Source organism: Watersipora subatra, chromosome 9 (assembly GCF_963576615.1).
Source record: "Watersipora subatra chromosome 9, tzWatSuba1.1, whole genome shotgun sequence".
Lineage (NCBI taxonomy): Eukaryota > Metazoa > Bryozoa > Gymnolaemata > Cheilostomatida > Watersiporidae > Watersipora > Watersipora subatra.
In genome coordinates, this window is record NC_088716.1 from 11192318 (window position 1) to 11206828 (window position 14511).

Here is a 14511-nt window from a genome sequence, read left to right on the forward strand (position 1 = left end):
CTATAATCTATCCACTCTACGAAAACTAAGTGCGACGCGGCAGAGCGAAGCGTTTTTCGAGCCGGTTAAAGCGATTACGAATTAAATAGAAAGCATATTTAAATAAAGTTTCCGGTTTAAATGTGTACGGCAAAGCCATCATTACTGCTGACTTCGAAAACACGTTTTGAGTAAGCGGATATAAGAATATCGATACCGAAAATTCCAAAGAAAGGAATGAATTTCTGACGCCTAATGCTGTAAATAGGATTCTTATATAACATTTCTAAAACTAACATTACTATGGCTGCAATTAGACTCGCACGCTCATCGTTTCTTTCGGCCAATCCATGTTTGATGGCAGCTATTTCTCCACAGGTACCATCCATCCATGTTATCCAAATGCTTTGCAAAGTTGTGTCTTCAACGTTTGCGATTCGATGTTGGTAGTGTTTGCTGTATGCAAAAGTTTTGTTGTCTGATTGCTCTGATCGTTCTGAAAGCTATATTCTGTGACATGTATTCAAACATTACTAAATATATCCCATGGAATACTTCAAATTTTCTTGAATACTAAAGGTATCGGATGTTTTATTTGGCTACGTGATCTTGTTAGACTTGTGTAATGAAAACCTAACTTTTCATTTTTGATTAGTTTTTTTAGTACCAGATTTAGATACAACGGAATCTGAGGACATTTTCGTCAGTAGTAAGCTTTGCATTTAATGATGCAATGTGGTTTGGTAATTGTAGGTGCGTCTAGCACAGACAGCAGCTGCGGCGCAGCCGGAGCAGAGGTTGAAGACTTTTAGCATCTATCGTTGGGTGAGACTAAGTGTTGTGTTTCAGCCTCCAATTTGTAGTTTTTGTTCACATTTATATGAAAATTTAAACATTTGGCTCGTCAAAAAAGTCTATATCTCTTGTTTACCTTATTTGGAGACGCCGCTGCCATCGTAAAGTTTTCACGGAGGCAACATTGTACATCTTATTGATACAGATTATTGCAAAGCTCTAATAGCCAATGCTACTTCCTACAGTAAACTTCATTAAATTAAAATTGAACTGATGCGATCATTTTGAGACCAAGAATTGATGATAATTCCCTGTATTGTTAGACTTACCATTTCACCTACAGGACCCAGAGAGGCCAGGGGACAAACCTCACATGCAAAACTACCAGGTGGATCTGAATGAGTGAGTTGTTTTGTCATTTATTCTTGTTTACAAACTAGCTGAAATATTTGTTGTTGCGTGGGTAGGCTTCATCGTAAAGTTATTCTCTCTCACATTCCCTATTTAATTGTCTATTTACATCCCATCTGATGTGTTCATGTCATATTTACTCTGCTTTGCCGCAGTCCTTGTATTGTGGGATTAATTTGTATCGTGGTAGATATATAAATATAACCACTTAAATCATAAGTGATGAAAACTGAGATTACAGAAAAAAAATTTGTAACATGTTCAAGCTAAGTAACGAGTTTTATACAGAAAAAAGAAAAGCAGTGCTAATCAATAGTAAAGGCAAACAACTAACTCTTTGTTAAAAAAAGTAAAAGTGACAAAAGGAATAAAAAACAACAATACATTAGTTGATATATTTTACGAATAAATGAATTCCACGTACGAATATTTTAAAATAAAGTTCAGCACTTTCTGTAACAAACATAGTAATTTGGGTCTTTTATCAAACGATTAGTAGAATTCAAAATTTCAGCTAGAATATAGTTAAATTATATTGAACTTTGCAAAAGTTTTAAAATTTTGTTGTCAGTTGCCGATATTCCAGTTTATAAAAGATTTTCTGCAGTTGTATGGAAAATTATTTGATATAAAGGTGATAATACGAATACAGTGATCCCTCGTTTATCACGGCAATTGCGTTCCAAAAATAACCCGCGAAATCTGTGAAGTAGTCAGTCTTAATCCTTTCTATTATTTTACAATGCAATACTGTACTATAGAAGGAGACAAAAAATCAAAACCTGTTTTAAGGCCAAAATTTGGTTAAAAAACAATGATTTTTAAACAAATTTTGCTGGTAATTAATATTGCCGCTGTCGTCTTTATATTATTTCCCTCCTTCTTAAGGAGCTAACCGAAGATTCATTTATTTCGTAATGGCGCCCTACAGCTGCATAGCTTTTACCTTCCTCTAGCATGTCCAGAAGTGTAACTTTTTCTGCTATAGTTAGTATTTTCCTTGGCCTCTTTGGCATGTCCGGAGGCCCCTTTGTTAGTGCAGAACATTTTTTCGACACTGGGTTTTGTCACGGAGAAGATTTGCAAACATGAATCTGGCAGAATGTACAGAAACTAAAACTGCTGACAGATGAAAAACACAATACAATATCAATATCTTACTTCTAGACAACAGTAAAGCCCCTAAGCCAATCAGGATTTAGAGCACAATGCGCGGTAAAAGAAATTCGTGAAGCCGCGAAAGATGAAGCGTGATATAGCGCGAGATCACTGTACACTCATGTACAGACTTTATACAGGCTCATTGTACGCTTTATATACATGTATATATATAGCTTAATACGAAAGCTTGTCTTCAATGGTTCACAGCAAATTGTACATCTCAGTTTAAATGCCTTATCAAAGCTGTCAATGATCTGCATGTTAGTTTGAAGTACAAACCCAAATCAAGCTGTTGTTCTGACCCTCTCTGTTCATGTAACTGTTCAACTTTACCTAGTTTCATACTATTAGTTGTATTTGACCTAGTTTCATACTATCGACTGTATTTGACTTAGTTTCATACTATTGGCTGTATTTGAACCAGGTTAAGTTTCGATTTTTTGTCACCACGAATCAGAGAATCTTTGCCAATGTATTTCTATGGCATTTATTAGCTGTGGTCCCATGGTGTTGGATGCTTTAATCAAGATAAAGAATGAGATGGATCCTACCTTGACCTTTCGAAGGTCGTGTCGGGAGGGAATCTGTGGCTCGTGTTCCATGAACATTGCAGGATCCAACACTCTTGCCTGTCTCTGGTAGGGATAAGTTAGCCTGATGTATCAAACAATCCATAGAGGTTTGTGTAGTTGACGGTGATGAAATATAATCTGACCAGGCACACTTATAGCGATTTAACAATACAATGCCGACAGATAAGCGATGCAGTAGAAGGTATTCCAAGGGTTTGGTGAAACTCTAACATTTTCATTTGTGCTTTTGCAACTTTCACGCATGGCTTCGCACAGGGCTAGTGTCTGTGTAATTATTTTAATACGTCTATGTTCCTGTAGTTTGGAAATCGTTTCTTCATACATGTCTGTATGGACATTGAACGCTTTCATTACATTCCGTGTTGCAGCTTGGGCATTTTCAGACTTGTTGGTTATAACATATATTATGTAAGTTTTATGGGAAGATAACTCTGTGCGCTATATGGTCAAACCTTGGTATACAAGGATAATCCATTGTAATATTTACTTTGCGTGTCAAAATGGAAACAAAACCTTGGAACAAATATTTTTATAAAAATAGATACTTTGTTTAATTTATTCTAGATCTCCAAAGAAACAAAAGTAATTACATATAGCATGGCAAGAAAACCATTGCATGGTATAAATCTACTGTAAAACCTCTATTTGAACGCCATGGCATGGTATAAATCTACTGTAAAACCTCTATTTGAACGCCATGGCGCTCTACTGTAAAACCTCTATTTGAACGCCATGGCGCTCTATTTTTCGACCCGTCCCTTTTTTTACTAGCTCATCAGATTTTCGGGAAAATAATTTAACTCTTTTAGGGACGAAGACATGCTAAATGTCGCTTATATTTTACACTCTCCGTCAAGTGAATCCGAATTAATGCCGTCAACCTCAGCATTTTTTCTAAATCGTTTTTCATATACAGTGAAACTCGGATAACTCGCCCTCGTATATCTCGAACACATGGTTAACTCGAACAGATTTGTTTGGTCGGTTCCCACGCAATGATAAATTGCTTTAGATAACTCGACCTTTACTTGGTTAACTCGAACAGTTTTTTTGCCCAACAGCTAACGGAGACGGTTGTTATCGCTTTAGAATATCACTTTATTCCAAGCCATAGAGATAAACAACAACGTTTAGTAGTTCTTAGGCGTCATTATTACCACCATCGGCAAAATATTTTTGTTAACCACTTTTCTAAAGGTTTGCAAAAAATCAAATTTTACCAAACATCCGCTTGGGGATAGCCCTCTGCAAGCAAGGAGAAGCGAGGTAACCTTCAGATAAACTTTATGAAAAATCGGCAAAACTGGTTTTTGTTAAAACGCTCAAAAGAAAAAGATGTATTTTTGTTCTGAGAGTTTCAACCGCGATCAAGTTTTGCCTATTTTAATCTGAACGTCCTGGCAGTCACATCACCTAAAGCAAACAAATGAACCTCAAGTAATAAAAGGAAAATATTTATACTTTCTGATAAAAATTGTTAAAACATTACATGAGAGGTCCCTTGACTTGCAACAAGCAATCAATGCTTTTGATTTATATATAGTTTGTATATGTACTGATAAATACAATAATACATGCACTTGTGACAGCGTTCTCATAACTTGAACGCTCTGATAACTCGAACACTTTCTCTCGGTCCCGTGAAGGTCGAGTTAGCCAAGTTTCACTGTACTTCGAAATTTCAGATCAAGTTAAACAAAGAACTGTTCTGATTATAAAACGTTACTGTTATTAAGTATTTCGATGGTGTCACTTTCAAAGTTTTAAAGAAAAAACAGTAAAGATTTGAAGTTAGAAAACGCACAAAACGCTTTTCATTTTTAAAGACATTTTTAACGTTCTGAAGTTGTAATACGTCATAAAAATGGCTGTTATTACGTCGTACGGTGTTTGTGAAGACCATTCTCATCATTTATCGACATGCTTTCAAGTCTTGAGATAAGATTGTAAATCGGCGATTTGTGACGATTGATCTTTTCAGGTATATCATCACTAAAACCATGGCAACCACTACAGCGATGTGACGAAAAAAATTAATTGGTATTGATGTAATCGAGTCGTTATTAGTACAATTTTGTGGACACTTCTACTGATCACCTTCTATTATGGGTTTGTTAAAATTAAGGAATGTCAAAGTGGCGGGGAAATAAAGGTAGCATTCAATTAATAGGTGGCGCTCTATTTTTTACTCTTTTCTTATAGTGGCGGTCAAATAGTGGTGCGTTCAAATAAAGGTTTCACGGTATTTAACACTAAAGCTTAAAACATTAACAACCAACAGCTATGAAAGCCTGTAGGATAGCACAATTCCCTTTGAACTGAATATCATTTTGAAGCTCCAAGCTTGTAGAACTCTTGAAAAAAACAGACATCAAATAGAGTGAATACTTTTTATTTTACTTTCAAAAAAGTGATATTTTAGAGGAAATTGAAGAAACATAATGATTACAGTACACTGAATCTGATAGAGTGTGTATGTTTGTTATGAATAGAAAAACTACTAGTTTTAATGTAAAGCTCTTGTTGCTGAGGAGAAGAAGCTTTTTAGCTTTGTCCAGTTTTCAGCCTTCATTACCAAGACTTTCAATCACTTTCATTTTTGTTCAATTGGAAGTGCCCTTGAACTTGAACGCTCTTGAGATATCCCCGAAGCTAATTACAATAGCTAAAGCAGTAAATTATGATTCGAAATAAAATCCAGTCACTCAAATACAAGCGCCATCTAGACTAAACATTGTTTTCAAAGCACAAGTGGTACAAATGACTACTAGAAATATGTGTATATTTCAAGGGACGCGATGTTTATAATATATATTATTATAGCAGAAATGAAGAAATTATATTTTTTTGTAAAACTAAGAAAAATTAGTAGGCTATGATATTGTAACTATGAACAGTATCTGGAGATTTACAGTATCTGGAGATTTACAATATTTGGAGATTTACAGTATCTGGAGATTTACAGTATCAGCATTTACACCAAGATGAGCCGTCGGAGTTGTGTTTCTATTGAGAGAGATGGTTTTTAAATGGCTTCTAGTCTAGACGTTTATCGATTTGAAACACGTTCTTACAAAGACTTTACACCAAATCAGCTCAAACTGTGACTATAGCTAAAGCTATTGTAATGGCTCAGATACATTTACACAATGTTTATGATGTTCCATTCTTGAGAAGCATGCAAAAGATGGTTGAAATAGCTTGAATGCATTGTATGATTCTGTTGCGTTCTATGTTTGCAGTAAGATCGATGCTAACACATCGAAGAGCACCAAGATCTATCCCCTGCCCCACATGTACGTGGTTAAGGATATCGTACCCGACATGGGCAACTTCTACGCTCAGTACATGTCCATAGAGCCATATCTGAAGAAGAAGGGAATCCAAGAGTCTGATGTTGGCAAGGAAAGTTACCTGCAGTCGGTGTCTGACAGGGCTAAGCTTGTAAGTATTACCTATATTGTACTAGTGTTGTTGTTATTGTGTCAAGGCTGAAGTATGGAGGAGAAATGTGAAGGGGATTTGTGGGCACGGATGCTGCTAGCGATGCTAGCAGTAAATTATGATTCGAAATAAAATCCAGTCGCTCAAATACGAGCCCAATCTAGACTAAACATTGTTTTCAAAGCACAAGTAGTACAATTGACTACTGAAAATATATATGTATTACAATGTCATGATATGTTTATAATATATATATATATTATAATAGCAGAAATGAAGAAATTATATTTTTTGTAAAACTAATAAAAATTAGTATTATATTGTTAGCCTGTCATTAGTTGTAATAATTTTTTCGTTAATACTATTATTTGTATTCAGACTAAAACAGTAATGTTTAGCAATTTTATCATCTGTGAATAAAAGGAATTGACTCGTATCAGAATTGATTAGATATGTATATCTGAGGAATTGAAACTACTTCCTGTTGTCATAGTTGTTAGTCCGGTAGGCTATGATACTGTAACTATGAACAGTAACTGAAGGTGCATTTACATCAGGGTGATTTGTCGGAGTTGTGTTTCCATCGAGAGGCGGAGTTGGAATGGCTTCTAGGTCGGTTTACGGTTTGAAATACATTTTTGCAGAGAGTTCGCACCAATCCAACCCAAACTCTGACTATACAAAATGGGTCACCTTTTAAGTCAATGAAATACAACATCGATATTGTTTCCATTTCGACCATGAGAGCCCCAGTAGATTCATTATTACAACAACAGGTTTATAAGATCTGGTGCACAAGATCTGGGTCACAAAATCTGTGTTTACTTCCATCGCTAGATCAGCTGTTGACACTATCAGTGTGTTTCCATGCTTCGAATGGGTTTGGAGTTGCTTCCACTCGGAACCATCGAAACGGTAAAATCTGAAAGCATTCGATGGCGTTTTACTTCGCTAATTTATGCTAATGCATTCGCTGCTAGAGTACTGTTCGGCGTCATAGAAACACTCGCTGCTGATGGATCCGAATCGGTAATACTTGGCTAAGCTCTCACCAGTAGAGGTAAAACTTTCAGCACACAGCGACGAAGTTCTTTGCTACGAAAACGTTCTACTGCTGTTTCTGCATGACATTATGTCTTTACACCAACTTTTACATGCTTAAGGATGGATTGCTTGTACGAGGATGACGAAATAATTACTTTTTTAGATTTAGCAATTGACTACGCATGAATTGAAACGTGGCCGTGACCCAAAAGCGAGTCTACTTTAACACGTCATACGTCTTTAACATCTTTGGGGGATACATTGCGAATTTTCGAAAGTCCTACATATTGCGATTCTAAATCGTTGAAATGGTAGGAGGCAAATTCATTGCCAGTGGGCAATTCTGAACCCAATAGAAGGATGGAAACGGTGTATAACAACCTGTACTGCTTGCTAGTGCTAGCGCTACTAACCTCTACTATCTATCAGCCACTTAACTAGTCCAACATACTGCCCTTGAGCTAATAAAATTATCTAGAAGTGTTTGGTTCCTGATAACAGGTATTGGCTGTAACCCGTTATTAGTTGCTCAGTATCTGTTGATTTCAATGCTATTTTTAACTGATCTTTGTCAAGAACTGAGTACAATGCTGTTACGCTTGTATTTACAGCATTATTACGAGATATGAATGATCAATTCTTTGCTGTACTCTGCCAATAACGGCCATCAAAAATGTCTAACTATAGTATGCAGTATTTCTCCGATTTTATGTCGGCGTCAGGCATAAAGTCATTTTACAACCGCTGGTCAACGAACATCTAACTTTGTGATGTCTGCACTGTGGAATAAATTGCCAGCGTCGTTGAAATTAATAAAACCTATTGGTGAGTTTAAGGTGGAGATAAGGTTCCACCTTAGCTCTTCTTGGTGAGCATTAGTGTCTACGCCTTATGCTGTCGACTTGGGCTTGTGACCGGTTTAGCTCTGCTATTTCGCACTGGCCCCCATCATCTCTGCTTTTGTTTGATTTGATATACAATTGTTTGAAACTTTTCTTTGTTTTCTTTTTCGTATGTATGCAATTGTATGTACTATGTATTTGATGAAATAAATCACACACAACCATTTTTCGTTTTACACCAAACCGACTTTGTCGGCGTAGAATCAACTCCAAAAAATCGTCCAGGTGTAGATGCACCTTGAGTTGTAGAGAGTACCGTAAAACCTCTAATTGAATGTCATGGCGCTCTATTTTTCAACCCCTTCTCTATAGTAGCGTTTAAATAGAGGAGGTTTTCAATTAGAGGTTTTACGGTATTTTAGGTTTCAGATTGATCTAAGATGAAGGGAGCTTTTATCAAACCAAATATTTAACCTCAGTGCCAAAGCCAGGACAGGGTATCTCTAGTAATAAACCTTTTCAGCTAAAGGTTTTGTTAGTCATTTAGGCTAAGATACTATGACTATGAGCGTTAGTAGATTTGTAGAAAGTATCAGGTTTCAGACTTATTTAAGACAAAACCAACTGAGTTGGTTAACCTGTTTAAATTGATACACTGACAGGATGGATTGTATGAGTGCATCCTCTGTGCCTGCTGCAGCTCATCCTGTCCGAGCTACTGGTGGAACCAGGACAAGTATCTTGGCCCTGCTGTCCTCATGCAGGCATACAGGTAAGCTCTTTAATAATGATACTATTATTACCTGTTGACTAGTTTCTTCTATAACTGCTAGAGATGAGGTGTTCACCATTTAACTATATCAAGTATTAACCAACAAATGTGTTGATCATCAAATATAAAGGAGAACAGGAAGACATCTAAAGGTGTCCAGTATTCTTATATCAGTCAGATTTTATCTTAAAAGGTTCTTGTTTTATGTTTTTCATCTTTGCAGATGTTTATGGCTGTGTGTACCATTTTAGCTGATGAAATTTGTCATATGCGCCATCATGTAGGATATACTAACACCCTGGCAGTATATTGTGCCGGGGGAGATCTTTAGGTGTGCCAATACAGCACAGAGAATAGCTATGTGCACAATCATTCAAATATGTTGTAAGGCGGTTGATTGGCCCAGGTGTTAGAGTGTTGGTCTAGCGAGTCCGGTGTAATGAGTTCGAGTCCTGTTAACAGCGATCTTTTATTCCAACCTCCAACCCTGGCTCAGACAGACAATATAGTAGAGATTGCATTATATAATTTAATGTGTTATAGATGCTATATATTATGTTTAGTACTGCCAAATCTTCACTTAACCTCATCAACTTGAACAGTTTCCAACATTCGATGTATGATTTATACAAATATTTGACATTATTTGAAGTAATTTTCAACACGAAACATTCAAATTTGTTGTAAAACATCACAAATTTTTTAATGAATGTGAAGAGCCGAGTGAAAAAATACAGAAATCATAGTAAAATATATATAAGCTAGTTTACACTTTCCTTTGTCTAAATTAGAGAACGTTACGCTGCATATCGGTTTCACTATCTTGTCTTTAACATGACTAAATCATTGTCAAATTCAGATATGAGGGCAAGGCTGTATTGTTACTAAAATGGTCGTGTTTTAAATATATCATGAAGGCTATAAAAATGTGACTAAAGCTCAAATTACATAATGCGCCATTTTGTCAGTATAACTAAAAGCTATTAGCAGAAAGTAGTGTTAGCCTTGTAACTCACTCTGTATCTGCTCAGGTGGATAGTTGACTCCCGAGATGACTACAAGAAGGAAAGACTTCAGTCTCTCGAAGGTACCTACAAGCTCTTCAAGTGCCATACAATTCTTAACTGCACCCAGGTCTGCCCAAAGGTATGTACTTTTAAATTTAATGCTGTTATGTATAGTTTCAGAGGTATGTGGCTTGCTTCAGCTGTCGTGATTGGCTGTATTCTAAGAGGGGATTTGCTACTGCTGTTGTAATTCATACGCAAATTGTTACAGGCGTTACTATTGGTCTGTTACATGAATTCACTTTCTTGCTTGTTTTTGTTGTTCTTTTTGACTGCTTTTGTTAGTCACTTTTGAATTTTTCTTCAAAAGTCTTAATTTTATTGTAAAAATAAGCTAAAATGACCCGGCGATGCAGGTGAGTTTTTTTTCAACTTGCACTTTTTATATCTTTCTCTACTACTGAATTTCTTAAAGGTTGACTTGCAACAAAATTCACCTTACAGTTATTTGGTATCAAAAGGTTCACCATGTTGTACTCTGTTGTGTTGTAGGTTCAAAATATGTGGACATGTGATTACAAGCTCTTAAAAGCTCAAAAATGAACAGTTAAAAAAACGGCGTAGGTTGGAATCCCTTTATTTTGATGACGTACTCAACTCGACGTGGTTATTGTTTTGACACGTGATGTTATCACGTGAAATGGAAGGCCAATAAAAGGCTCAATATAAAATGTCTTGTAGCACTAGTTTTGTGACAAACACTTCGGATTCTACCAAAAAGCCCGTATCAAATATAGATGCTCGCTACTTTACAGTTCGTTTCAGCTTGATCTAATCATCTAGTCATAATCTGATCATGTGACCCATATTTTCGCCAAATGGCGCGAACATTTTCTGCAGCATCTTTCGACCATCACAGGTGACCAACAGGCGCTTCATGTTTATAAGAATATGATATGCTCCCCCTCGAGCTAAGGTTAAAAAATTAAATTGATTTTTAGGCTAGGTTTTGAGATATCAGTGCTCAAAGCGACAAGATTACAATGATAATTAAATAGACGCGTAATGACAATAGACATGGTTTTATTGAATGCGTGAAGTACATTTGTGAAAAATATTTCGACAAATGAGGTTGCATGAAAATGTAAACAGAAGCCATCGTGTTCAACTACGTCACATTTGAGCCATTTTGAGGGGTTTTCCAACCTATGGCCATTTTGGTAATGGCTGCAATTAACTGTTCATTTTTGAGCTTTTAAGAGCTTGTAATCACATGTCAACATATTTTGCATCTACAACACAGCAGAGTAAGACATAGTCAATCCTTTAGTACCAAATAACTATAATGTGAATTTTGTTGCAAATCAACTTTTAAGTAATGAATGCTGAACAAGATTTTGTTGATGCGCACTCGGTATTTTTGCTAGAGCTGTCATAGAGCTTTGGTCTAAAGTTTTTTAGAAAAATGCGAAAAATTCTGCACGATGCATTTGAAAAACAAAAGGCACTTTTAATGCTTTTTGCTTTTGTGAAACTGGATGCAAAACAATAACGCTATTGTTTTCACAGTTTGACCAAAATGCAAACCCAAATTTTCTAACATAAAAATACAGGTATAATAATATAATTTATAATAATATTATGTATAATATAGTTATCAGAAATACTTATAGGTCGCTGTTTAAAGTTTTTCTTTCTACCCATCCTGAGTTGAAAATAAAAACATTTGGAAACTATGATATTACGCTGCAAATTGTAAGTTGAAAAAAACTAGTTTTGGGTTGATTTGTCAATTCTGCGATCCGTGATCAATGTTTATGTATAGGTACTAGTGTACTAGGTACTTGTGTGAGCCATTATGAAGTTTTTCAGTAGCGAAAAGGTTAGGTGGCTAATGTCTTGTATGTATTCAGACATCTTGTGACTCCCTCAGTGACCTTGCTGCCTAATCATCAGTAATCATGTCCAAGTCTAGGTTTTGTGAGGCAGTTTTAAGGAAACATTTTTTGGGATTGACTTATACATGAATAATATTTATGGAAATGTTGCCGCCGAGTTGAATAGGATGTGAGTATGATAAGAAAACTCCGTTATTATACAAGCAATATAGACATTGTGGTATGAAGGCTTAATAAACACTCATAATAATGGTGCTTCATCATACAAATGTTAAAGTTACTTCACTGAATTACTAGTATCAAATATCAGTGGATATACGATATATATTACCTGTAAACATGCTTACGGACGGCTCTTTCGCTCATAACATGGTAGCTGTCAATCAAGGTGCTGTACTGCTACTAGCTGGTTTTAAATTTAATAAGTAATATATTTAGAAAAATAGTATGTGAAATTCAACAACTATAAATTTTGAATATAGTCTAATGCACGTACATTTAAATAGAACTTGCTTTATATATACGTACTCACCTTTTGTTTGTTTACTAGCTACGGAGTAGCAAACACGTGACTGAGAACGGGCAATACTTCACTTGCATTTCAGCGTGCAGTCATTTCACAAATACTGTAAACGAGTCATTTCAAACCTTGTACAAAAATGTTGAAGGACTCTATTTATTGTATCGATACAAAACCTTCCATTTTGAACGTTACGCTTTTATTCTTGATGGTAAAAATCAATTCAGATTTGATATAATTAGTCCAGAATATTCTAGAATAATTATATTAACTCATACATGAGTAATACATAAAATAATGCTATCTTTTGTCTTAAAATACTTATCGACTTATATAGGAGATCGACGTATACATGGTTTATATACGGTGTATTTTTCAGTTATATCAATTAGTCAGATACAATTAATCAGTAATGAACTGCACTGAACTTTTTACTGTTAAACCTTTATTAGTGATTGTGTTTTGGATATCAGTTTATTATACTCATGGGCAGCCATGATGAATGTTGCTGGCCAGATAAAACAAATCTCTAGTATAAATAAGTGACCACTCCGGTTATGGTCGTCACACGAAATACAATTGAAATATTTATCTTAGAATAATTGCAACCTTTTGTGCCCTCGAGATCAACACCTTTTCGTATCGCCTTTTTAGGGCCTGAACCCAGCCCTGGCTATTGCTGAAATTAAAAAGATGCTGGCTCAAGGAAAATAGACTGTGTTCCTATAGCTCTTCACGAGTACAAAATGAAGGACGGGTGCTGATCCTGTGTCACTGACTGGAAGTTGTCTTCTTTGGTCTCACACAGTATTTATTTACTTTTTTAACTTTTGAGAAGTGTGAAGATAACGAAGTTATTATTGTAGTGTGAAATATATTTTCAAACAATAAATATTTGCTAGGCATTTGTTGGTATTATTGGCAGGCTTACTCTCTAGCGAGTGCATCATAAAAATAGGATCTGTCCTTTTGTGTCACTCTATTGTATGAAAATTACATTATAGATATGATGGATTGCTCTATGTGTATTCCTTCATCATATAACTAGCCCAAATTTTTGTGATCTCTTAATGTGCCTGCAACACAAGTATGAATGGTAATAATTCATGATTCTCAAATATGTCTATGAATCGGTTTGATTATACAGCTTGTTGAAACTCATGCATATATTGTTTAACGCTGTGGAGTCGCGCTCTCATGAGCGCTGATCATTTTTTGAGTCATGGTTACCCAAGAGTTGATAAAATTCGTACAATATCATTAGTGTAAGCGGTGTAGTGGGTTTTAGCCTGTGTGCACTATCTGGTGGCTGGTGAGATTTTGCTTAAAAACCGATCCTCCGTTAACCAGGAATCTTTTACACCTGTTAGCTATGGAAGCACATAAGTCTTTGTTCTCGGAATTAGGACTGCAATTAAACTTTGTGTTAGGAGTTCAATTGCAGTCATGAACTTAGATGAATTAGTTCATGAGATTATATGGAGACCAACTGCTATATTTTCTGGACTGCAAATTGCTCCGGTGTATAAGTCGCACCAGCCATAAAATGTATCATAATAAAGGAAACATATGTCGCATAAATCGCATTTTTTGGGAAAATCTATTTGACAAACCCAACACCAAAAACAGACATGTCATTTAAAATATAAATGATGAACAATTTTAAAATAAAGAGGCAATAAAAGGCTGTACGGTATGCTTACGCTACATGACACCACTGATAACATGACTGGTATGTTAACATAATATGTTGAGAGTTATTCCAATAACTATAGCATGAATAACAGGCTAAGAAGTTTACCAAAACCATCTGTCACTCTAAATATGCGGTAATTAAAATCAAATGATGCCTTCATACAAGGCATTACTTTTCAACTACGCCAACACTGGAGGTAGAAGAATAAAAAAAGGCAAAAATAAGAAAAAATGCCACTTATACAGAAACAAGAATACTAGTGAGAAACTCGCTTACTTGTATTTGCATTATGTTCAGTTTTTCAATGGTTATTTTATTGACGCAGTCAGAAAAGGGGTTAGCAATGAAA

At 35.6% G+C, this 14511-nt stretch overlaps 1 protein-coding gene across 1 annotated transcript; it reads left to right on the forward strand.

Annotated features, from left to right (window-relative positions):
- Positions 1-180: 180 nt before the first annotated feature.
- Positions 181-13371, forward strand: LOC137405477 (succinate dehydrogenase [ubiquinone] iron-sulfur subunit, mitochondrial-like). Its single transcript, XM_068091755.1, has 8 exons — positions 181-357; positions 733-804; positions 1118-1176; positions 2841-2984; positions 6182-6383; positions 8932-9041; positions 10073-10187; positions 13121-13371. Exons 1-8 carry the CDS (start codon positions 283-285, stop codon positions 13178-13180), a joined length of 837 nt encoding a protein of 278 aa, XP_067947856.1. The 5' UTR covers positions 181-282; the 3' UTR covers positions 13181-13371.
- Positions 13372-14511: the final 1140 nt, after the last annotated feature.